Source organism: Pistacia vera, unplaced genomic scaffold (assembly GCF_008641045.1).
Source record: "Pistacia vera cultivar Batoury unplaced genomic scaffold, PisVer_v2 Contig794, whole genome shotgun sequence".
NCBI classification, from domain to species: Eukaryota; Viridiplantae; Streptophyta; class Magnoliopsida; order Sapindales; family Anacardiaceae; genus Pistacia; species Pistacia vera.
Window position 1 is genome coordinate 86,149 of NW_022196661.1, and position 25,377 is coordinate 111,525.

Genomic DNA, 25,377 nt, shown 5'->3' on the forward strand with positions numbered 1-25,377 from the left:
TTTTCTACTTTGTTTCTTAAGGCTAAGGAGGATCTAGCAAATCCCTCATTAGTTCCTTGCGATTATCTTCGTGTGGACTACGTCGGTTTGATCTTACACTTGGGTCGGTAGCAGAACGTTCAAGGACAAAGTTGGAGGAGCCTCCAAACGTGCGTAAGATTATTGAACCTTGAATCTGATTTTCTGCATATTTAATTTATATATTATATAAACTGTGATATTATACCCGGATATTGGTTCTAAGGAACGATCCATGTCATTTATTTTTTTGTTTTCCACTGCGTAAATGGGTCGTTCACTAACAGTGGTATCAGAGCCTCAGGTATTAATTTCTACATTTTATTGTATGATTTATAACATGTATTTGGTTGATAACATATCATTTTTGAAAAATCTACAAAAACTACAAAATCAGAAAAATCTTTTGGATGAATGATTCAAATGATAAAATGGTTTATAATGTGTTGATGGATGTTATATTGGTTGGTTGATATCCTGGTTGAACGTGTGTGCGTTTGATTTGATTTGGATTCATGTTATTACACAAAAACTGCAAAATAACGTGAACTATTCATATTGGGGATTTCCAGGTTTCGTCGCGGCGAGTGCTCTCTGGAATTTTTCGCCCTGGCGAAGTCTGTAGCTTTCCCAACTCTGTATTTTTCTCAAAGGGACCAATCTGCTGTTTTTAATAACCTATAAAGCCAATAATCATTTTGCACATAAAAGAGGGTAATTAATTAATAAACCCACCCAATTCGAAAATTGATTATTTTTGAAATGTATGCAATGTACTTGTTTGTATATCGCATGGTGCCCGGTACGTGAGCCTTAGACCTAAGGGTGAATGTTTTAAATTTTTGGGTATGTATGGTTGTAAATTTATTAAATAGGGCCTACGTGTCCTGCCTTTCTCTTCTTCTCAATGTACATTCTCTTATCATCTCATTCCCTTCGAATGTAAATCGAGGTTTCTAAATTTATTGATGTAAATAATTTTTATAATTATTCTTATTGTATATTTAAATGATATTTTTGAAATATACTTGAAGACGGACCAAAGGACGAGGCAACCATACTTGAAGACTCAAGATATTTATTATAGGACCCCTAGGTGACCCACCGATTCCTCTAGGCTTGAGGAAATCGATTTTAGTTAGGCCATGTACCGGCACGATTTAATATTGTGTTTAGAATGCATGCTAAGGTTGAATGTTGAATAACATGCCAAACAATGTCATTCTAAGAAAGATAATAATCTAATGATACATTAAATAAAAACCCTCAATTAAAGCATATTAAGTCACGTAAGCCTTCCATCACCAGGCTCTAATCAAACCACTGTTCGTCAAAACCTTGTTCACCAAAGCGAAGGGTACACTTCTACCAGTGGGAGGTTAAAATGCATTGGAGTTTTCCTTAATGGTGATGGGTCGACTTAAAATGACGGTTTTGCTTGTTCGCTAAAGCGTAGGTTGATAAACTCGTCATAGGCATAGTAGAGTAGTACACATTTTGTGTGTACTTGGTGACATTTAGTGTCCACTCTACTGATACTGAGAATCATACTTGAGGACAATGGTTGGAGCCATTGGATTGTGTGATTGGCTTGTTGGCTTTTTCACATTTGAGGTTGATAGTAGGAGCTATCAACTGGTGTGGATTAAGTTTGCTGGCCTACCTAATCGACTCATTTTGGCTTGTTCGCCAAAGCGAAGGTTTGAAATGGGCCGGATGGGATCTCAGTCCACTAGGAAAGTCAATGGGCTTTCCCAAGTTAATGGTGAGAGTTATTGACTTGAGTAAAATAATGGGGGCATCGTTTAATAAAAGATCATATTAAATAATAATGAACTTTATAATGACTTTATTTTTCTGCAATTGTAGATTCACCAAAATGAGCATTATGAACCTGTGACCGATAATCGAGAAAGAAAACAGGTTGGATGGATCCAATTTCTCTGACTGGTATCAAAATCTTTGGATTATACTCAAGTCAGAAAAGAAATTGTATATCCTTGAAAAGTCATACATGGCTGAGCGTGATCCTAATGCCACTCAGAAAGTTAATGATACTTATCAAAAGTTCCTTAATGATGTTGATAGCGTTCAATGCTTGATGTTAGCATCGATGACACCTATGCTGCAAAAGCAGCATGAGAATATGGATGCTTCTTCCATTATTCTACACCTTAAGGAGCTTTTTGAAACAAATGCTCGACATGAAAGGTACAAGGTGTCGAAAGCACTGTTTAGGAGTCGTCTAACTGAGGGTGCCCAAGTTGGTCCTCATGTGCTCAAGATGATCGAGCACATAGAGAGGCTTGAGACTTTGGGATGTGGCTTGGATGCAGAATTACAAATGGATTTAATTTTGCAATCCTTGCCTGACTCTTATGCTCCGTTCATAATGAATTTCAATATGAACACGATGGAAAAACCCTGTCAGAACTTTTGAACATGCTGAGGACTGCAGAGCAAGACTTGAAAAAGTCCAAGCCTGTTTTACTGGTTGTGGCCAGTAAAGCGAAGGGCAATGGCAAAGGTAAGGCCAAGGCCAAACCCAAGCCCAAGCCCAAAGGACAGGTTGCTCTTAGGCCTGAGAGTGGCATAGGGAAAGGCAAGGTGGTCTGCTTCTTTTGTGGCAAGCTTGGCCACTGGAGGAAACACTACAAGGCTTCCCTCGCAAGCAAGAAGAAGTCAGAGGCTACGACTTCAGGTATTTTTATGATTGAGATTAATTTCTCTCCCTTAACATCTTGGGTCATTGACGCAGTATGTGGTACTCACATTTGTATTGATGTACAGGGACTAAGGCAGAGTAGAGTGCTCGCCAAGGGAGAGGTGGAACTACGAGTTGGAAATAGAGCACATGTGGCTGTATTGGCTATAGGGACTTACTGTTTATCTTTGCCTACGGGCTTGTTATTGGAACTACATAACTGTTATCACATACATTCTATTTCTAGAAACATTATTTTAGGATCCGCTTTGGATAATATAGGGTATCATTTTGAGATATCTAATGGATTGTTATCCTTTAGTTTGAATGGTATTCTATTTGGAATTGCAAGGTTATGTAATGATTATATGTTCTTGATTTAAACAATAAAGATATTCTCAACATTGAAACCAAGAAAGCTAAACATAGTGATCAAAACCAGACATATCTCTGGCACTGTAGATTGTGTCATGTTAATAAGACTCGCATTGCAAAACTTCAAAGGGATAGAGTTTTGGACCCTTTTGACTTTCAGTCATTTGAGGTATGCAAGTTATGCCTGTTAGGCAAAATGACCAAGTCTTCTTTCACAGGACAAGGTGAGAGGGCTACTGAGCTATTAGGCATCATCCATAGTGATGTATGTGGTCCACTAATAGTTGATACCAAGGGCGGATATTCAGACTTCATCACATTTACTGATGATTTCAGTAGATATGGTTATGTCTACCTTATGAGACATAAATCTGAAGCCTTTGATAAATTCAAGAAATTCAGAAATGAAGTACAGTATATGTTGGGCAAAAGTATTAAAGCTCTTCGATCGGATCGAGAAGGTGAATACTTAAGCTCAGGGTTTTCAGAGTACTTGAAGGAACGTGGGATAATATCACAACTCACCCCTCCTTATACACCCCAACACAATGGAGTGTCAGAAAGGAGGAATAGGACCTTACTTGACATGGTTAGGTCCATGATGAGTTTTAGTGATTTACCTATATCGTTATGGGGTTATGCCCTAGAGACTGCGACTCATGTTTTGAATCATGTGCCATCAAAGTCTATGGATAAGACTCCATATGAGCTATAGAGTGGGCAAAAGCCCAACTTGTCTTATCTAAGGATTTGGGGTTGTGAAGCTTATGTTAAGAAATTGACTTCGAACAAGCAGGGCCCAAAATCCTATAAATGTATATTTGTAGGGTATCTAAAAGAGACCAAAGGATACTATTTCTACCACCCAGAAGGGTGCAAAATTTTTGTTGCTCAATCTGGTGTCTTCCTAGAAAAGGAATATTTTCTAAGAAGTACTAGTGGGAGAAAAGTAGAACTCGATGAAGTTCTAAAACCACGAAATATACTAGACGAAGGATGGAATTATGTGCCACAGGAAGTGGTTGAACATCATGAGGAGGTTACTCCACAACTTGTGGAACAAAGTGAACCACCTTAGGTAGCACAAAAGCTACATAGATCTAGGAGAGTACGCCATGAGCCCGAGAGATACGGTTATCTTGTTGCTCAACATGGTGATGTACTAGTCTACCAAGACTATGAACCCAGAACCTACGAAGACGCTATATCAGATCCAGATTCCGTTAAATGGCTTAAAGCCATGAAATCTGAGATGGACTCCATGTACCAAAACCAAGTGTGGTCTCTAGTGGAACCACCTGAAGGGGTAAAACCCATAGGGTGTAAATGGATCTTCAAGAAGAAGACTGACATGGATGGCAAAGTGCATACTTATAAAGCACGACTGGTTGCCAAAGGTTTCAAACAAATTCATAGCATTGATTATGAAGAAACCTTTTCGCTGGTTGCCATGATTAAATCTATCCGGATTATGCTTGCGATTGCTGAATATCATGACTATGAGATTTGGCAAATGGATGTCAAAACTGTTTTCCTGAACGGAAACCTTGAGAAGGATGTGTATATGACACAACCTGATGGTTTCGTTCTTGATAGTCAAGCTAATAAGATATGCAAGTTGTAGAGATCCATTTATGGACTCAAGCAAGCTTCAAGGAGCTGGAACATTCGTTTTGATGAAGCCGTAAAAGAATTCAGTTTTATCAAGAACGAAGATAAGCCCTGTGTTTACAAGAAAGTGAGTGGGAGCGTAGTAGCATTCCTAGTGTTGTATGTCGATGACACGCTTCTGATCGAGAATGATATACCGAACTTGTAGTCGGTAAAGACTTGGTTATCCAAGTGCTTCTCCGTGAAGGACTTAGGAGAAGCAGTTTACATCCTTGGTGTAAAGATCTATCGTGATAGATCACGTAAATTGCTTGGCTTGAGTTAGAGTGCATATATTGACAAAGTACTGAAAAGATTCAGTATGGAAGAATCCAAGAAAGGATTTCTTCCGATGTCACATGGTATTTATCTCTCTAAGGAATTGTGTCTAAGGACACAAGATGAGATAGATAAGATGAAGAGGATCCCATATGCATCAACAATTGGATCCATTATGTATGCCATGTTATGTACTCGGATTGATGTCTCATGTGCTTTAAGCACTTGTAGTAGATATCAATCGGATCCAGGTGAGCATCACTGGATGGCTGTCAAGAATATTCTTAAGTACCTGAAGAGGGCTAAGGATATGTTCTTGGTTTATGAAGGGGAAGATGAGCTCACTGTAAGAGGATACAGTGATGCTAGTTTCCAAACTGACAAAGATGATTATCGATCACAATCAGGGTTTGTATTTTGTCTCAATGGCGGTGTAGTGAGCTGGAAGAGCTCCAAGCAAAGCACTGTAGCGGACTCTACAATGGAGGCTGAGTATATTGCATTGTCAGATGCAGCCAATGAGGCAATCTAGATTAAGAAGTTCATTACTGAACTTGGTGTGGTTCCCACGATTGTTGATCCGATAGACATCTATTGTGACAATATTTGAGCAATTGCTCAAACCAGGGAACCACGGTCTCATCAGAAGTCCAGACACATACTCAGATGATTCTATCTCTTCAGAGAGATAGTTGAGAGGAAAGACGTACAGATTAGTAAAGTGCATACTGACGACAATCTCGCAGATCCATTGACAAAGCCTCTATCGCAGCAGAAGCATGAAAGGCACTTGAGATCATTTGGTATTAAATACATGAATGATTGGCTATAGTGCAAGTGAGAGATTGTTAGAGTAGATGCCCTAGAGCCAATCAATTATTGTAGAATTGACTCTTAGTAATAATGTTCATTAATCAATAATAAAAGGCATTTTATTCTATATCGCGTAAATCATTATTATTGCAATATGTATTGATATATGTCCTTAGAATGGTAGAACCGTGACAAGGGTATCAAGTGTTTCAAATCTTGATAGTGAGAATCCTATGAGCACATATGGTGGCCATTCTAGAAACGTCCGTAGCCCCAGTATTATTTTGAAGTAAGGGCACAGATAATATAGTAAGGCTATCATAGTGTTGAACGACCATATCGAAAGGCAGTGACTGATCTCACTTGTCAAGGTTGTTTGGTGACAACTTGGTGCAACACATGGGTGTTTGTTGTAGGCGGATACACCGCAGCAAATTCAATAGACTGACCCACCAAAGGATTCCATATGGATGGTAACCCTAGTGTCTATGGAACAAATCCTCTAACGAATGGTGGTGCATATGATCCTTAGACTTGAGATCACCGGAGTGTCTTGTGCATCGATTGGTGCAGTTTGACACTAGCCTAACGCAGTTCTATTCAGAGCTGTCAATACGGTGGTGATTGGTTGCATCAAGGAGTGTATCAAGACTATGGTAGATTGGTAGAGGATTCATCACTCTCGGGTACGAGGGAAGTTATCTCATGGCGCAATTCAGTATATGGCAATAACACTAAAACTATGGCCACAATGGGATTGAGTTATTGCTTTATCCAGATTATAATATAGGTCATTGATCCAAAAACTGAATACATAATATTGAGAGTAACCGAAGGTTGACACTATTTCTATGTCTTTGTCTCGTCGAGATAACGAATGATGAAAGGATCGAATTGTACGGTAACCATATCGTTGACAAGTAGCTACTTTGCTGAATCCGAATCTATCGGGTGGCCATGATGCCTTGTTAGGGGCCAATCTTGGTCTATGTATTAGTGAGACGATTAATTGGTGTTAATCGTGATACTATACACTGCCGATATGATGAGGAGCCTATGGGTCACACACATAGAAGATAATTTAAGAGCAAATAAGAAAGAAGGGTGTTTTCGTCTTTTTAGGCAAAAGGGTATTTTGGTAATTTTATAGTGCAATTAAATTTGCTGAGATCGTAGCCTTTATTTAATTTATTAGAAAAATTAAATAAGTGAAATTACGTTTAAATATGTGTTCACATATATTTAAATAAATTATCATTATTGTTAAATGTTAATATATATTAATTAATTTTAATTAAAGATAATGATGAATTAAAATAAATATCTAATTAAGGGGTGTTTGGAAACATGGGGTGTTTGAGTTGGAGCCCAAGCCCATTCCATATGGGAATAGGGCAAGTAAAATAACGCTATAAAAGAAAAGATGTTGATTGAAAAAGGTTGATAGTTTTTCATTCATTCACTATTCATTGAAAAGTGAAAAACCCTATAGCCCCATTTTCTCTCTCATGCCAGATTTGGTTTAGCCAAAATTAAATACTCATTTTCTTCTTTGTTTCTTAAGGCTAAGGAGGATCTAGCAAATCCCTCCTTAGTTCCTTGCAATTATCTCCGTGTGGACTACGTCGGTTCGATCCTACACTTAGGTCGGTAGCAAAACGTTTAAGGACAAAGTTGGAGGAGCCTCCAAACGTGGGTAAGATTATTGAACCTTGAATCTGATTTTCTACAGATTTAATTTATATATTATATAAAGTGTGATATTATACGCGGATCTTGGTTCTAAGGAACGATCCATGTCATTTATGTTTTTGTTTTCCGCTGCGTAAGTGGGTCGTTCACTAACAACCCTATCACACTCCTAATCATGATGGGTCTCGTTTCTTTCTTACCATAGTTGATGATTTTTCCCGAGGGCCATGGGTTTATCTCCTAAGTTCAAAAACCCAAACACTTACCAAAATTAGGGCTTTCATCACCATGGTCAAAACACAGTTCAATATGTCTGTCCAACGCATCCAAACGGATAATGCTCGTGATTTCTTTAATCACCAATGCTCCTCATTTTTTTCATCCCTTGGCATTATTCATCAAAGTTCATGTGTCTATACACCTCAGCAAAACGGCATAGTTGAACGAAAACACAAACATCTCTTAGAAGTAGTCTGGGCTCTCAAACACCAAGCCAACATCCCTTTTTCCTTTTGGGGCAAATGTGTGGTCACTGCTACTTGCCTAATCAATCGGATGCCCACCAAAGTTCTTAATGGTAAGACACCCTATGAACTTCTATTTGGTAAACTCCCAAACATTGATCATCTCAGAGGTTTTGGTTGTTTATTTATGCTACTCATTTGGGGACCCACAACAAGTTTGGTCCTTGTACCACTTGATGTGTTTTTATGGGATATCTTATGCATCAGAAAGGGTATTGCCTATACAATCCAATAGAGAACAAATTCATGATTTCGAGATATGTGGTTTTTCATAAAAGTAACTTTCCTTTTTTGGATACTACTAGTCTATCTAGTATTGCTCCCCATCAGACACCTTCTTTCCTAGAATATGATTTGTCTCCATCGGGATCATTTTTCACTATAAATCCCACATTTGATTTGGGTTCCTCTACAACAACTACAGACTCTACTCTTGTTCCTTCAACAGAGTTTGCTCCATTGACAGACTCGCCTCTTGATCTTACAAATAGTCGTGAACATCAGCCAGAACCGGCCCCATGTCGATCCACATGGTCCACACGACCACCCCTTTGGAAAGTTGACTATGTCTGCCCTACTGTTCAGAATGCCTCAAGTACTCCTTATCCTGCTTCTAATTATGTTAGCTATGATCGTCTCTCTACTACCCACAGGATCTGTATCAGTCAGATCTTTACCAATCAGGAACCTTCTTACTATTCAGATGTTGTTCCTCATGCTCAATGGTGACAGGCTATGGCAGATGAACTCCATGCACTAACCTAGAATAATACTTGGGAAATTGTCCCTCGGCCGCTTCATCGGAAACCTATTGGATGTAAATGGGTTTACAAGATTAAGCACCAAGCTGATGGTTCCATTGAACATTACAAAGCCCGCCTTGTTGCCAAGGGTTTTACTCAGCAGGAAAGGTTCGACTACCAAGAAACCTTTTCCCCTGTTGCTAAACATGTGATTATTCGAGCTTTCTTATCTATTGCTACTATTCGAGATTGGTCGCTTCATCAGATGGATGTTCATAATGCCTTCCTCCATGGCGATCTTCATGAGGAAATTTACATGGATCTCCCACCAGGACTTCGCAGCCAAAGGGAGAATATCGTATGTCGGCTGTGAAATTCCCTCTATGGTTTAAAGTAAATGTCTCATCAATGGAATGCAAAAATTACAGAAGCATTTACAGACATTGGATTTGTACAATCAAAAAATGACTATGCCTTTTTCACATGGCGTAAAGGTACCTCATTTATTATTTTAATCATTTATGTGGATGACATCCTTATCACAGGGAATGATGAACCCGCCATTCAAGCCCTAAAGAAACACCTCAACAAACACTTCCGCATAAAAGATCTAGGAGAGCCTAAATATTTCTTAGGAATTGAGATTGTGAGGTCTCCCGCTGGCATATCCCTCAGCCAGAGAAAGTATGTTCATGAGCTCGTATTAGATTCTGGATTATCTGCATGTAAACCAAGCATGATTCTAGAACACTAAACTCACAAGCCAACAATATGAAAAGAAGTGCCATCCTCAGAAATTGATCCTACATTAAAGGATCCAACCATCTATCAAAGACTTGTGGGAAGATTGATATATCTCACCATGACGCAACCAGACATAAGTTATGTTGTTCACATCCTAAGCCAATTCATGCATGGACCAAAGGAATCTCATATGGAGGCAGCAACAAATGTACTTAAATATCTGAAAGGTTGTCTAGGTTTAGGCCTTCTTCTACCAAGAGATGGAAACTTAGAAATAACAGCCTTTTGTGATTCAGACTGGGGCACATGTCCAATGACTAGGAAATCACTCATTGGCTACTATATAAAACTTGGGGGATCCTTGATTTCCTGGAAGACAAACAGGTAGTCAATAGTATCATTATCTTTAGCAGAGGCCGAATACAGAGCTATGGCAAAAACCATATGTGAGATTGTTTGGATTCTTGGATTACTAAAGGATTTGGAGATACAAACAAAATAACTTGTCAGCCTACACTATGACAACAAAGTTGCCAATGATATTGCAGCAAATCCTGTATTCCATGAAAGGACAAAGCATATTGAAATCAACTGTCACTTTATCCGAGACAAAATTCAAGAAGGAGTTATCAAGACAAAGCATATCCGAACTTCAGAGCAACCAACAGACATTTTTACGAAGCCATTGTGTAGTCGACAACATTCATATTTGCTTCACAGACTTGAAGTTTTTGACATCTACAAACCACCAGCTTGAGGGGGAGTGATGCAATATGGAAAGGAAATCATATTGACTACTGGAATTATGCATCCTGAAATCAAGCAGATTACAAGATATGTAATAACTCCATTCTACTCATATTCTTTTAAAATATACATAGTGAAAATACATGTAAGATAGCATAAAAAGCTGGGCCCAAATTTTTCTTTTATTTAAACATATACATTCATTATACAAAATTCGTATCATGTACAAAACTATCAAAAACAAGGTGGATAGTGTAGCCATTTCCCCTTGCTTGCTGACGCCCATCCGACTGTGTCCTCACCTAGATCCTGCAAAAACATAGGAAATAACGGGGTGAGCACTAAAACAATGCTCAGTAAGTAAATCCCCTACTCATCTAACCCCGTAACTCTCTCTAATTCTTTCCTTACAATTCTCATTGACTCTCTCTCTCTTATACTTCTCTCTATTTTCCCTTTCTCATAACTATTTTCTACTAACTCTCTTTTGTAAGTCATGGCCTCATCTTACCGGAGGCATGGCCGGGACTCGCTCCCGCTCTCCATGACTTCTGCTCATTCTAGCCGATCAGACTCGGTTATGCATGGATTCGGAACCCTTGGCCATGTGAGTGTATAAACTCTCTCTCGGGTACTCTCGGGTATAGCCCTCATCTGCATGTACTCTCATGGGCTACACCACTTTTCTCTCTCATACTCAAGCCGCTCTCTCTCTCTTTGCGGCGTACATACGGGAATACTCTACCCATTACTCACGGGTTCTCCATCGCACAACCTACTATATTCTCTTTTTCTCTCTTTTCTTTTAATGAAGCTCACACTCAAAGTTCTCTACTCTTTCTCTACTCTCTTTCTCTAATGCAATTAATGCATATGAATGACTCATGCTCATTAATGCACTCATGAAATGCAATTATGCCATGTAGCAATAATTAAGGTTCTCTACTCTTACTCATGTCTTACTCAAGCATTTCATCATACAACTCATGTTCCCCTCTTTAATCATCCCAAAATGGGAGAAACTCCCTCATAAAATCTCAACTCTTCTCATAACTCAATTATATTCAACAATAAATATAAATAACCATCCATCTCATCACAATTTTTCAATAAACATGATACATACACATACACACATAATTCTCTACTCAGTAGAGTTCTTAACTCTTAACTTGGGTTGGATTTACTTACTTTATGGGTAAATAACTTCTCTAGCACTTTTCCTTCCCCTTGTTGTCTTGTCTTGTCTCTACAACTTTAAACAACAATAACAACAATATAAGACTTCAATACAACTATAAACAAATTTACATCTAAAGCAAGAATCCTTACCTTAGGATGCTTTAGATGAAATCTCTACTAAAACTACCCAAAAGCTCCCCAAAACTCCTTATAAAGTCTTGGAAGATTAAATGGAGGATTGAGAGAAATTAGAGAATGGGTACGGCGGTGGAAATGGGTGAAATGAAGGGTTTACTAAACTAATCCCTTATTTAGCTCATATTATAACCACTCTTTCCCATTTTGCCCTTGCTCTTCCTTGAAAATTCCATCTTTGTGTTTTGATTCATTACAAACACACCCCCAACTCCAACACATTCTCTACTAAATTTCCTTACATTTTACTCCCCACTTTTCCTACAAATTAGGGGTAGAATAGTATTTTCGTCCTATGGAGAATTCTCTAGAAACCTCAAAAAAACTTTTATGTCGTCCCGTCGCCGCGGCGAAGAAAGTTCTGTCGCCCCAGCGAAAAATTACAGAACCGACATCGCAACACAGAGCTGACGTCACCGCGGCGAAGACTGTAATACCAAGATTCCTCAAATCTCAACCAAGTTCAAGGCAAACACTCACCCAACTCAACATACCATTTCAACCAAAAACCAACCAACCAAAAATAACAACATACAAACTCAATTGAAGCTGGATCAATGAACATTTAAGTAATACAACAAATCTTAACTACGTACCTCAAGTGGGGCGTTACAAGATATCCATGAGTAACTTCAGCAATTACTTTATTAAGATTATTCTGTAATTACACTATTGATTACATTCCTTATTTCATTCTTACATTTTTTGTATAAATTGAATACTTTGTAAAGCACAATATATACAGTACAAATATACAGAAAAGTCTTCTTACATTCTATCCCTTTCTTGCATTCTTCGGCAACTTAGTTGTCTCTTTTGCATCTTGTTGCTCATATTCTGACAGTTGTATGTGTAATATTAATCATGTTTATATAGTATCCTATATCCAAAATGAATTTATGATAAAGTGTAGGAGTTTGAACAATAATCCTTGAACTTATGGATGCAAATGGACTCTATTGTCCATCATTTGTTGATTTAAAAATAGCACCGTCACATTTTGGAATATCGGTGAAGGAGATAGTTATTGGAAGGCTGAAATTCACGTTAGTAAGGGTTCAATACTTTGATTTTGAACAAAACAAAGTGAGCCAAGCTGGGAATATTTGCAAGTGGCATAAGCTCGATTCAAACTAAAATAATATAATAAAATTAAATAGATATTGACTAATGAAGTACAATAATAGCCAAAGAATTTAATACACATCTTTGTACTCAGCACAAAATTGAAACTAAAGAAAAGAAAGAAAAAATCAAATAATTCTCTGGTTCATCAATCCCATGGACTCAATGAACACTCAACAGGCAATGTTGGGTACCTTTCAGTGTCCTTACAATAATCATAAATAACAAGGTTTCTCTGAACCCAAGCATAGTCCATTTTCTGAGAATCTGAGAGATGCCAAGCTTCGTATTGATCCCACCATTTCTTAGTGGTGGTTGATACACATTTAGGATATGGATCTTCCCATTGGCATCCATCAACGCTGAAATCTTTGTAAGTTGATACAAATGGAGCCCTTTTCCAATCTGTCTTCTCCAATCCACCGCGCGTTGCCCAATCATCCGCGTTCCATATGCTGGAGAACAAGTACATTGGCTTCTCATTAGGGAAGAAATTATTTTCTTCACCATTGTTTTTTAACACCCTCACCGGAACCCTGTCCACAAAAAACCTGCATTTTGCATACTTAATTTAGTGGAAGATTCAATTCAATGTGTTTGTGAAAATGATTTTGGTTTTTAATTTCTCTAAAGTTTCTTACACAATCTGGTGGTTGTTCCAGAGGATGGAATAGGTATGGAAGTCCTCAGTGGGGTCAAACCAAAGCATGTGCCTCATCTCACGTCCACCAGTTCCATTCTTGTAAACGTTTGTTTGAATAAGATAGGGCTGCCCGGTTCTATTCCCCAAAAACTCAAAATCCAACTCATCTCTTGTTGGCCCAGCCCCATTTTCTGTGCACATCTGCAACATTTTTAATCTTAAAGATTCCTCTCGCAAATGGCTTGAATTAAATGAAATTTAGACATATGAATTGTGTATATAATCAAGAGCTTACATAATAAGCAGTGACTACACCGGCTGAGTCACCTCCAACCAACTTGAGTTTCATGCTAAACCACCCGAATCTGTATTTCTGCTTGGTTTGAAACCCACAACCTATTCAAATTTGCTTCAAGAAATTAGTATTAACGCACTGCTATCAATGTAAACAAAAGCTTCAATACGAAGCAAGGTGAAAAAAAAAATAAAGCATTAAGCATTAAGAACCCAGAATATCAATTAATTGGTATTATATTTGTCATGAACATTAAGTCTGTGTACCTGTTTCTTTGTCCAAAGAGAGGTACCAGATCTGCCCATCTTCAGAGGTTTTAAAATGATCTTCAGACCACATTATACTGAAGTTATCTTGAAAAGATCCTTTTGATTCAGCGGCTACAAATGAAGAATAAGAAGCAGCCATTAGAGCTGCAATGAAGAGAAGAGTGGCCATGGAAGAGACCATTCTCTCTAATTTTAGATGCAGAAAATAATAAAGAAAATAATGAGCTTTCTCAGCTGGAAATCTGAGAAGATGAAGTTCATTAAATACTATAGTGTTTGAAAAAGGATTGTTCATATGAAGGGTATAACTGGCAACCAAATTGACATTATTTTAACCCAATTAAGAAATACTGACAATTGATATATTTAATTTAAAATAAATTGCATCAAGGTCAATTATGAAGTTACAAAGCCAAGATGGCATTTTGGGAAGCAAGAGAACATGGGGCATGTTAGAAGTGAAAGCTTGAGCCAGGCTGCCCTCCAATTGGTTTTAGCAGAATAAAACTGGAAGTGGGGACCCTGTGTAGCATGAATAAATGTGAGTGATTTTGATTGGCCATACAATAACCAGAAAGTTATTGGATTTGAACTGGATTCGGCGGTCGGGAACAGCGACCTGTTGTAGATTTAAGCTCAATGTTCACTAGTATCAATAACAACAGGATTAAACTAACCAACAATCGCTTTAACTTTAATTATCGAAAGTAATTAAAGTCCCTAATCAATTTTGTCTTTCTCTGTTTCTTTGTTTTACTTTTATGCAGCAACTTCAATGGTTTTATACGAAACAGAAACATTTACCTCAGTCATAGGGCAGTGTAAATGACCCTGCTTTTGTTGATTATAATATAAACATGACCAACATGCCAGTCACAGTCACCAAGGTGATGAGATAAAAAAATATAAATCATCTTCAGTCTTCCCTGTTGCCAAGATGAAAAACTTGACAAAGGGTAAGATGGAATAGTAACCGTTTGATGGAGTGAATGCATGAATCATTGACTTATGAGAAGTAGAAGGCTCCACATGCTATGCCGGAAAGCCAGATGGGTGATGAAGGATACATATATACATATAGAGGTCCCACCATTTGCATTATTAGGAGTTTATTGATGGATTGATTGTGATCTCAAAGATCGATATTAGCTGTAAGTTAAGTAATAAAATTGCAACTGTTAGTGAAATCCTGAAATCTGATACAGTACAAAAAAGAAATTAAAGCATGAGTATAAATTTTTTCTGTGAAAAGTTGATTTCTTTTTTTTTCTTAAATGTTGGATGTATATGTTACTTGTATGAATGGTAGCTGGGCAACCTTTTTTTAAGTGTCTCTTTCTGGGTACTCTGGCTCTTTGCAATTGGGAACCTACTAGCTATTAGATATATCTACTAATCAATACTTACTTGATTTCAAACCAAAGTAATTTGAATTGCAGTCACTTTTTTTAATTTTTTTTGAGTTTTGGACTAAACAAGGTTGATGATTAAAATGTCAGCTTTAGTTCTGTGAGAAGATAATTTGATGATTTGGATTTAGATTTCAATTTAAAATTTTGGTGCTGCTAAAAAGATGTGTAGTTAGTGGCAGAATGCTTAAGCCATTTAAGATGATCATGGTAGACTTATTTTACAGAAAAATTGTGAATTTAGTGATATGCTTGCTATCATGCACTCACAAAATCACATGCAGCAGATAAAGCAGTCACGTGAGAAGCCATTAAAAAATAAAAGCAAAATACAAGTCTAGGGCTGTAGTGTGACTAGTGTCGGTAGAAAAGGGCGCACCGCCAATTTGAATCTAATCCTAAATAAGAGCCTGCGAAGAAAGAAATAGATAATTTCAGACATTTTTTACTTTTTCGTTGATTATCATGATTGAACTGTAGAAATATTATAATTATAGATTAAATTACTGAACAACATAACTTGACAGTTTGGCCGAGTGGTCTAAGGCGCCAGATTTAGGCTCTGGTCCGAAAGGGCGTGGGTTCAAACCCACAGCTGTCAAATTCCAAAGTTCATTTATTTAAATTTACAGTCAAATTGAAGTTTAAATATGTTTAAGTTTACTATTCATTTCTATAATATAGAAATTAATATTTTAAATACACTTTAAGAAAAAAGATTACTAAATATTGGTATAATATAAGACAAAATAAGTCAATAACAAATTATAATACTAATTCATAATTAAAATAAAATAAATAACTCATGTAAGCATTCTAGTTGAATTTGAAACAACTCCACAGAATTTACTATTAGTGCGAAGAACTTTTTCACTAACTAAATTCGGCTTTGTTTTCTTAAAATGTTGATTTCTCTCAGGGCATAGAAAACGGAATGCACAAAACAACTAAAAGTGTTTTTCCCTAATTTGCATAACTCTTCTCTTTTGTAAGAGAATATTTATGCTGCTTTGGAATTGATGAAGTAAAAAATATTTTGCCTTATGCTAGCCGCTTTTCTCATATAAATTTGTAGAAAAATACTACATATTAGTACATAACACTATTGAGCCTTTGTATAAATATTACATACCGACGTGCAAAGACTTAACAAACGCACTAAATGATCAAACATATAGTGATAAATAAAGTGTCAATGTCATGAGTAAAGTTACTTATTTACTATTAAAATTACTAGTTTTAACCTTAATTGAATAACGTGAATGATTGAAAACTAACAAAATTAAAAGTTAAGAAATTAACACAAAAATAAAGCAGAAAATCAACTATCGCTAAAGTCTAACAATCTAAATTGGTTCAATAAAAAGAAAACACTAGAGCATCCGATTTACCTAGATATCCCGATACAACTTATAAGATATAACTTATAAGATAAAAATTATAAATCTATTAATTCAACCCTATCTTCCTGATTGATGACCAAATTTCCTAAATTGTTAAATACTCATTCTCAAGTTATATAGCATCACCCTTCCTATTACACTTTTGAACCAATTAATGAAGTTTATAGTCTTCGACTCATAAGCTTTATGGAATTTTACGACTATCTATCTCTAATTTTTTTTTTTTTTTTTTTTTTTTTTTTTTTTTGGGTAATCCCGACAATTGCATTGGAAAAAAGAATAAAGAAACACAGGGAGGAGAGTGAACTCTCTTTTTCGCTAACACCTTGGACATGCCCAAGGGAAAGCTAATCAAAGAGGCCAAGGACTAAAAGGATATACAATCCTCTACATACAAGCCCAATTAAAAGACAGGCCTTAACAAAAAGCAAAAAAATATTTATACAAGACCGTATTGCCCAAAAACGGACCTGTGCACAGTCGCTAGCAAGAGTCCAAGCAAAATAAAAATAAAAGATAATCTACCCGCCCACTCAACAGCCCATGGAGATGGCCCACAAACCTTCCGAGCAAAAGACCACACAGCCTGCCCATCAGCCGAGAATTGCAAAAGGGAGCCCAAGGAGAAACAAGAAACGGGTTGACGAAACCGGCCCAAGCGTCTGTTATTTAAATTTATGTGATTTTTTCTAATTCTTTTTTAGCAAAATTTACGTGATTTTAAGTTTAGGTTTGTATTATTTAAAACTTAAAAATTTTATTAGTTATTATTTTGTTTTTAATTTAAAGTGATGTGTTAATAAATGTTAGGGAACTAAGTTTTAATTTGCAAGGGAATTAGGGTAAAAAGGTAAATTACCTTCTTCCTTTAGCAAAAAAAATTGATGGAATTAATGGCAGGGTAGTTTTAGCATAATATTTTGATAGTATAGGGGTGTTGTGTGAGGAAAAGTGTCAACTTGACAGTGCATTTAGTTTCAAAATACACAGGGTAGAATGTGAAATATATTGTAATAACATTCCCTAATTTAATAGTAATGTTGTAAAAATTAACATTAATTTCTAACGGAAAAGAAGTTAAAGAGAAAAAAAAAAAAAAAATCTTAGACAATTTCCTAGGAAATGTAATGGAAAAGAAAGAATTTATTTTTTTAGGAAACTGGGAAATAGAAGAATTTTTGCTTTTAATTTGGTAAGTTGTATAAAAGGGTAAAATTGACTTTACAATAGACTAGAGTAGAATATATAATATATATATATATATATATATATTATATATTATATATAATATATTATGATAATATATATATATATAATGGAAGGGTAAAATTGACTTTTATAAATATATAAATATAATGGATGTAATCATAAATTTTATCTAATGACAATAAGGGCGTATTAAGCTGATAAGTGCTTGAAAATATACATATACTTAGTGGTTTATAAGTATTGTTTGTGGAAAATTAGGGTTAATTTGCATAAATTAACTTAATTATTTCATAAATGTATTTTTCGGGATCACGGTATTTTGTTGTGTCTTTTAGGGTATAAATGCTTAAAAATAATATTCGAATGAAGAATAATGTTGGCGAGAGAGTTTGTAATGACTAGAAACAAACGATTCAAGAATCAGGGAGTTGAAACGAGGAAGTTATGACGTATTTAGCATGACATACAAAATCTAGAAAATGCTTGAGTTTTGAGCATGCTTCAGTATTTCCACGATAACTTGAGTTGTAGACCTTGTATTGGGAAGATTCTTGGATCATTGGAAATCTGACTCAAATGGCTACAGTTATATGTTTATGAATTCTTCAGATTCTGCCGTTTTCATGTTCAAAATTGAGGATCTTTTGGCGTCGCAGCATGAACTTTCTGGTGTTGCAGCACGAGCTGTCAGGTCTGAAGTGCAAACTTCATGAAATAGTCAATGCGGCAACATGGAATTTTTGGCTCTGCAACATGGCGCGGGAATCCTATTTTTAAAAGAATTCCACCTAAGCTTAATCCAAATTTTATTCTCCTATTTTGTACAAGATTTTTCCCATTACTTTCCCAATACCCTAGCATTATAAAATGATGTCTTTAGGTATTTTTGAAGAAGGAGAGGCTTCAACTTTGAGCAAAGGAGATCTTACCTAGGTTTTTCATCTTTTCTCTTGTACTTCATGTTTTTGAAGGGTTTGAGGTTTGATTTCTCTATGTTTATGTGTCATTAAATTCTTTTTTAGGGATCCAATGTAGCCTAATATGAAGGTTTGATGTCTTTATTAATTCTATTTGTTTAATCAATCCAATGCAATTTTAGTTTCATTCATTGTTCTTTATCTAATCTTTAATTGATATTATTGTTTGAGCACCTTTAATGTTAATTAATTGATTATGTGAGACAAGGTTATGTAGACGCTATATGCCAATTTTGAATAGCTCTTTTGAATGAATGATTTGTGTTTGTGTGCACACCTCGTCGGATGCGAATTGGTTCTTTGTTATAAGTGCTTCTTGTTGTTAATGAGTTTTTAATTATTAGATTAGACTACACACTATAGCTAGCTAGTTTAGTGTTAAAGATACTAGGTTAAATCAAGATGCCAACCGGTAATACCTTAATAATGGAAGTACGAACCCTAAAAATTGGATTGAGATAACAATAGATTAATTATTGACATAAAATTGGATTATTATGGTGAAATTGAATATCTAGGTTTTAGTTCATTGGTTTTTAATTCATTTGATTTTTTTTTGATAATTTATTTTATTTTAGTTACTAGTTCTTTATTTTACTTGAATTTATTAGTTTAATTAAGACATAATATATTAGGATTAATTGAGTGCTTACAAATCTCTATAGGATCAACCCTTGCTTTTGCATACTATATTGTGATATCAATTTGTGTACTTGCGAAAAAATAAAATTGTTCATCACGAGCCGAGCAGAGCTAAGTATTGAGAAGCTCGAGCTTGGTTTGGCTAGAATAGTCGAAGCTCGACTGAGCTTCAATTGTTGAACTCGAGCTTGATAGATATATGGTCAGCTCTGAGCTTTGACCATTTTGGATAGTATTCTATACGAGCTCCTATAGATTTGAAAACCTACAAACAAATTCGTGCAATGCCCTACAGGTTTGAAAATCTTCAATCTAGCTCCTACAATCAGGATTTCTTCCTCTCTTTCGATGAANTTTCTTACTGAGCATTATTTTGTGCTCACCCCGTTATTTTTCCTTTGTGGATGCAGGATCTAGGTGATGATGCAGTCGGAGGGGCGTCGGCAAGCAAAGAGCAATAGCTACACTGTTTCCCCTGTTTTTGTCTTCTAAAATGACTTTTTGTAAACAGTATTCATTGTGTATAAAAGACATATGACTTATAATGAAAAGAAAGTTTTTGGGCCCAATTTTCTATTGTTATTATGCATGCATTGTACTAGTTTACAACAGTTGTTACATGGCTTAAAGGGGTAATTAGTGAAAATTTAAATAAAGCGTTGGCTTGAAAGGCTCAAACAATCCAAAGATAGCCTAAATCATACCCTAAGTAATGTGCATTCTAGGATTTCGCCTCAAGTAGTTATCAAGTGAGTTCTAGAATTTGTTGAGATCGTAAAAATGTCTATAAAAATTCATACATAACAAACATCACTAACCCTTAAGACTAACCAACCAAATCATACCACATAGCATGAGAGTCTCAAACTAGATGAAACTAATTATTCAAAATTTCCCCTAAACCTAAGCAACATTTAACATCTTTTAAACATCACATGTTATCACAATTATAATCATATCATTAACATACAAATTAATCCAAAAAACTAAACAAAACAATTTAATCCTAAAATCATGCAAAAACTAAAAAAAAAAAAATTAAAAAAATTCACCCAAATTCGTAAATTTAACAAAAATAAATAGGAACCTTCCCTCACCCCCAACCTAGTATCTACATTGTCCCCAATGTAGCAAAAGGAAAAAGAGAAGGAAAAGAAAAGTTACCCCACTTTTTAATATTGAAGTGTGAAGACGAGTGAAAGTTCGATCACCACTCTTGTTTCGTTCCATCAACTGTACAAAATTCTATCAAAACAAAGAAACTCATGGTGTACATCATTGGCAACACACATCACTAGTTAAATATACGAATTATAGTAACTAAACAACATCTAAAAAGAAAAATGAAAAGACAAAAGAAAATAAAAACAAACTAAAAAATCAATGGGTTGCCTCCCCATATAGCGCTTGGTTTAATGTCCTTAGCCCGACGTCGTCACTTTCTCAACCATATTCTCCCTTGTATTTAAAGTGTTCCGGAAGAGGTCTAAGCTTCAAAGTAGGTTCCTGCACAATAAAAAGTAGAAGTTTCTCATTAGATAAGGGAAGAGAAATATAAGAAAAAGCATACCTTGGATTTTTCTTTGGAAGAAATTAAGCTCTATTTCCTTTCCTATGTCAATGTCTTCTTTAGACTTTCTAGGTTCCTCGACCACCCAACCATCCCATATTGCAACATCCAACGGATCTTCACTCTTGAGCTCGAACATTCGCTTAAGTGATTGTTTAGCTTCTTTGGAGTCAATCGCCCTATCTCCCTCATTACTAGACAGTTTTGTTCCATCTTGAATCAACTCATCTTTAGTTTCGTCAGTGTTGATTGGTTTCATATGAGCTTCTTCAAGTTGCTTCCCACTTTTCACTGTTATAGCACTAACATTCTCCCTAGGGTTGATCATGGTTTCTTGCACCTCTAGTCTTCCAACGGTAGTAGCCAATTGACTAACTTAGCTCTCCAAATTCTTGATTGACATTTTCGTATCTTGTTGGAACTTGAGATTCTCTTGCTGAAATTGAAGAGTGATAGTGGCTAAGGAATTTACCAAGTCCTCCAATTTTGATGCCTTTGTGTCTTGTTCGAATTGGAGAGTGCTAATAGCTATAGAATTTACTAAGTCCTCCAAAGACGTGCATTGAGATTGGGGAGCATTTTGTGGCCTTGCTTGATATGGTTGTGGGACTCTTGGGTACGAAAAACCAAGTGGACAGATACAGGCAGTATCTTGGTGGTTTCCTAAATAGCTCAGGTCGGGGTGATCCCTCCATCCTGGCTGATTGTAGGTGTTGGCGAATGGGTCATACCTCTGCCCTTGTTGACCTTGAAATCCTCCCATAGCAAAATCTTGAAAGGTAGGGCACATGTTGGTAAAATGACCAACGTTAGAGAAAATGTCGCATGTTTTAACTTGTCGAAATGCCAATTGTTGCACAAGTGCAGTCAAGGTGCTCAATTGCTGCTCAATATTAGTAGCCATCTCCTCGTGATCAGAATAAAAAAAAATTAAATTTGAAAAAAAATAACAAAAAGTAGATAAATAATTAAGTTAATCAAAATCCTCGGCGACACGGCGCCAAAAATTGATGGTTGCAAATGCAACACCTAATTTTACCTCACTAAATTCTAATGCAAAGTCATGTAGTAGCAAAGAGCAAGTAAGGGTCTTTCCCGCAGAGGATTTGTGAACTCAATTAATTATCTACTTCAAAAAGGATTTGTCACAAATTATAAAAACTCAACAAAAACTATCAAACTAAAATTAAAAAAAATAAAACAAGGAAACAATCACGAAAGAGATAAATAAGAGAAACTAGATTGAAGGTTTATTCGCCACCACTAGACATGAATTACATATAACAAAAGCACTCTTTAACTTTCTACCCTCTTGATCACATCAGCTCAGAAAATACCAAACGTTGACAAGTTCTATCTCTCCTTACTGAGTCATTGGATTAGACACAGTCATAACCCAATTCCCTATTTATTTGATAACCTAGGATACGATCTCTAGATTCAAAGTAATAAAAGCATTAAGTTGCGAGAGACCTACTGAATCAAGGCTAAACTTATATGGTCGGTTTAGTTATCTTGAGTGATTACCCCCCATGTATGCAGGCATACACTTTACCACTAGTTATTTAGGTTATTAAAGCTATTCCGTACTAAATAACCTAAATTGGCATTAATAAATTAATCCTAACTATTTAATTGCGCACTTAAACAATTAAGACAATCTATCTAAACCTTAGTCACAGAGAAATAATCACATAACCAAGAGGGATTAAAAGATAAATAGATGCAGATTTTGTTAATCACAAGACATGTATAGGGCTTTGAAATCACCCTCAATCACAAAAGAATCAGTTCTTCATGAATAAATATGAGAACATCATTGTATTATTCATAACAAATAATAATAAAAAAGAAGAAGAAAAACTTAGTGAAACTTGGTTGGATTAATGAAATTGATGATGACCTCCTCCAATTCTTCTTCTCCAAGCCTTTAATCTCCTTTTTTTCTTAAGTTCTTGAATATATTTGTTCTCTCTTTCTTTATCTCTAAAAGAATTCCCCTAAAATAATGCTAAAAGACTTCTATTTATATCCCACAAAGGTTAGGGTTTTGTTTTTCTTAATTCTAGTTAGTTTAGGACTCTTAAAACCCTATTTTCCTAGTAAAAAATGAGGAAAAGTTCCCAGCTGTCGTGAATATGTAGCGGCACTGTGCTGCAGTACAGTAGCTACTAGAAAAAGTATACCGCGGCACAGTAGCTACTGGTCTTCTTCCCACATCAATCCATTGTTCTTCAAATATGGTGATTTTTGAACTCGGTAACGATGAAATTTGGAAAAGTGGTGAACATGTGAAATGTATCCCTTTGAATTAAATTTCCAACAGTTCAAGAATCATCTTAATCTGAGTTCTATAGCTCAAGATATTCTCAAAATACCGAGGCATGCTCAAGCTAGAACGTAATCTAGGATCTTCTCTTTACTTCAACTTCTATAACTTCTTCAATTCAACTCCGATTCTCGATCCGTTTGTTTCCAGTCGTCACAAATTCTCTCGCCAACATCATCTCTCATCTAAATATTATTTTTGAGCCTTATTCCCTAAAAACACAACAAAAATACCTGTGATCCCGAAAAGTGCGTTTATGAAACAATTAAGTTAATTCATGCGAATTAATCCTAATTTCCCACAAATAATACCTATAAACCACTAAGTATAAGTGTATTTTCAAGCACTTATCATTACCTTCAAGTACTTATTGACTTATTTTCTGACACCACTCATCAGTAGCTTGCTTTTCTCTTATTTCTTCCAATAAAGTAGATTGAACCTCTAACCTGGCAATCCTTCCTGGTATGATCTCAATTTGTTCTCTGCACAATTCTTCTATTAATTCTTTCTGCCTTGTGAGTTAGGATAAGTAAGCTTTTCTACTCAAGGTGTCGGCTACTACATTGGCTTTCCCCGGCTGATACTTAATTTCACAGTCATAATCTTTAACTAGCTCTAACCATCTCCTCTGTCTCATATTCAGCTCTCTTTGGGTGAAGAAATACTTCAAGCTTTTATGATCTGTATAAATGTTACTATTTACTCCATACAAATAATGCCTCCATATTTTCAATGCAAAAACTACAGCAGCCAACTCTAGATCATGTGTAGGGTATCTCGTCTCATACTCTTTTAACTGACAAGAAGCATAGGCTATTACACTACCCAATTGCATCAATACTGCACCAAGTCCCTGAAATGAGGCACCTGAATAAATGTCATTATCTACACCCTCATGTGGTAACACAAGAATAGGAGTTGTGGTAAATCTTCTTTTTAACTCTTGAAAACTTTCTTCACAGGCATTCAACCAAACGAAAGGAGTTCTCTGTTTAGTGAGAGCTGTAAGCGGTTTAGTCAACTGAGCAAACCCTGCTACAAACCACCCATAATAGCCTGCTAGCCCCAAGAAACTTCTAACTTCCTTTACTGTCTTCGGCTGTCACCATTCCAAAATTGCTTTTACCTTACTTGGATCCAGTGATACACCCTCCTTTGAGATGGTATGGCCTAGAAAGATAACTNAAAATAATGCTAAAAGACTTCTATTTATATCCCATAAGGGTTAGGGTTTTGTTTTCCTTAATTCTAGTTAGTTTAGGACTCTTAAAACCCTATTTTCCGTCAAAAACGGAGGAAAAGTTCCCAGCTGTCGTGACTGTGCAGCGGCACTATGCTGCAGCATAGTAGCTACTGGAAAAAGTATGCCGCAGCACAGTAGCTACTGGTCTTCTTCCCGCATCAATCCATTGTTCTTCAGAGATGGTGATTTTTGAACTCGATAACGATGAAATTTGGAAAACTGGTAAACATGTGAAATGTATCCCTTTGAATCAGATTTCCAACAGTTCAAGAATCGTCTTAATCTGAGTTCTACAGGTCATGATATTCTCAAAATACCGAGGCATGCTCAAGCTGGAACGTAATCTAGGATCTTCTCTTTACTTCAACTTCCATAACTTCTTCAATTCAACTCCGATTCTCGATCTGTTTGTTTCCAATCGTCACAAATTCTCTCGCCAACTTCATCTCTCATCCAAATACTATTTTTGAGCCTTATTCCCTGAAAACACACCAAAAATACCCGTGATCCGGAAAAGTGCGTTTATGAAACAATTAAGTTAATTCATGCGAATTAATCCTAATTTCCCACAAATGATACCTATAAACCACTAAG

At 36.1% G+C, this 25,377-nt stretch overlaps 1 protein-coding gene and 1 non-coding gene across 2 annotated transcripts; one reads left to right on the forward strand and one right to left on the reverse strand.

Annotated features, from left to right (window-relative positions):
• Positions 1–12,915: 12,915 nt before the first annotated feature.
• On the reverse strand, positions 12,916–14,218 carry LOC116116992 (probable xyloglucan endotransglucosylase/hydrolase protein 8). Its single transcript, XM_031403032.1, has 4 exons — positions 13,996–14,218; positions 13,730–13,830; positions 13,433–13,635; positions 12,916–13,342 (listed from the first exon to the last, which is right to left on the reverse strand). The coding sequence occupies exons 1-4, from the start codon at positions 14,177–14,179 to the stop codon at positions 12,940–12,942; spliced, it is 891 nt and encodes a 296-aa protein (XP_031258892.1). The 5' UTR covers positions 14,180–14,218; the 3' UTR covers positions 12,916–12,939.
• Positions 14,219–15,929: 1,711 nt separating this feature from the next.
• Positions 15,930–16,008, forward strand: TRNAL-UAG. The gene has a single exon. It is a non-coding gene; the product is annotated as a tRNA-Leu (tRNA).
• The last annotated feature ends 9,369 nt before the right edge of the window (positions 16,009–25,377 follow it).

Coding starts and splice junctions, on each gene's coding strand:
- LOC116116992 (XM_031403032.1), bottom strand. CDS start 14,179: ATGGTCTCTTCCATGGCCACTCTTCTCTTCATTGCAGCTCTAATGGCT. Junction 13,831..13,995: donor CTCTTTGGACAAAGAAACAG/GTACACAGACTT, acceptor AAATTTGAATAG/GTTGTGGGTTTCAAACCAAG. Junction 13,636..13,729: donor GTGTAGTCACTGCTTATTAT/GTAAGCTCTTGA, acceptor AAAATGTTGCAG/ATGTGCACAGAAAATGGGGC.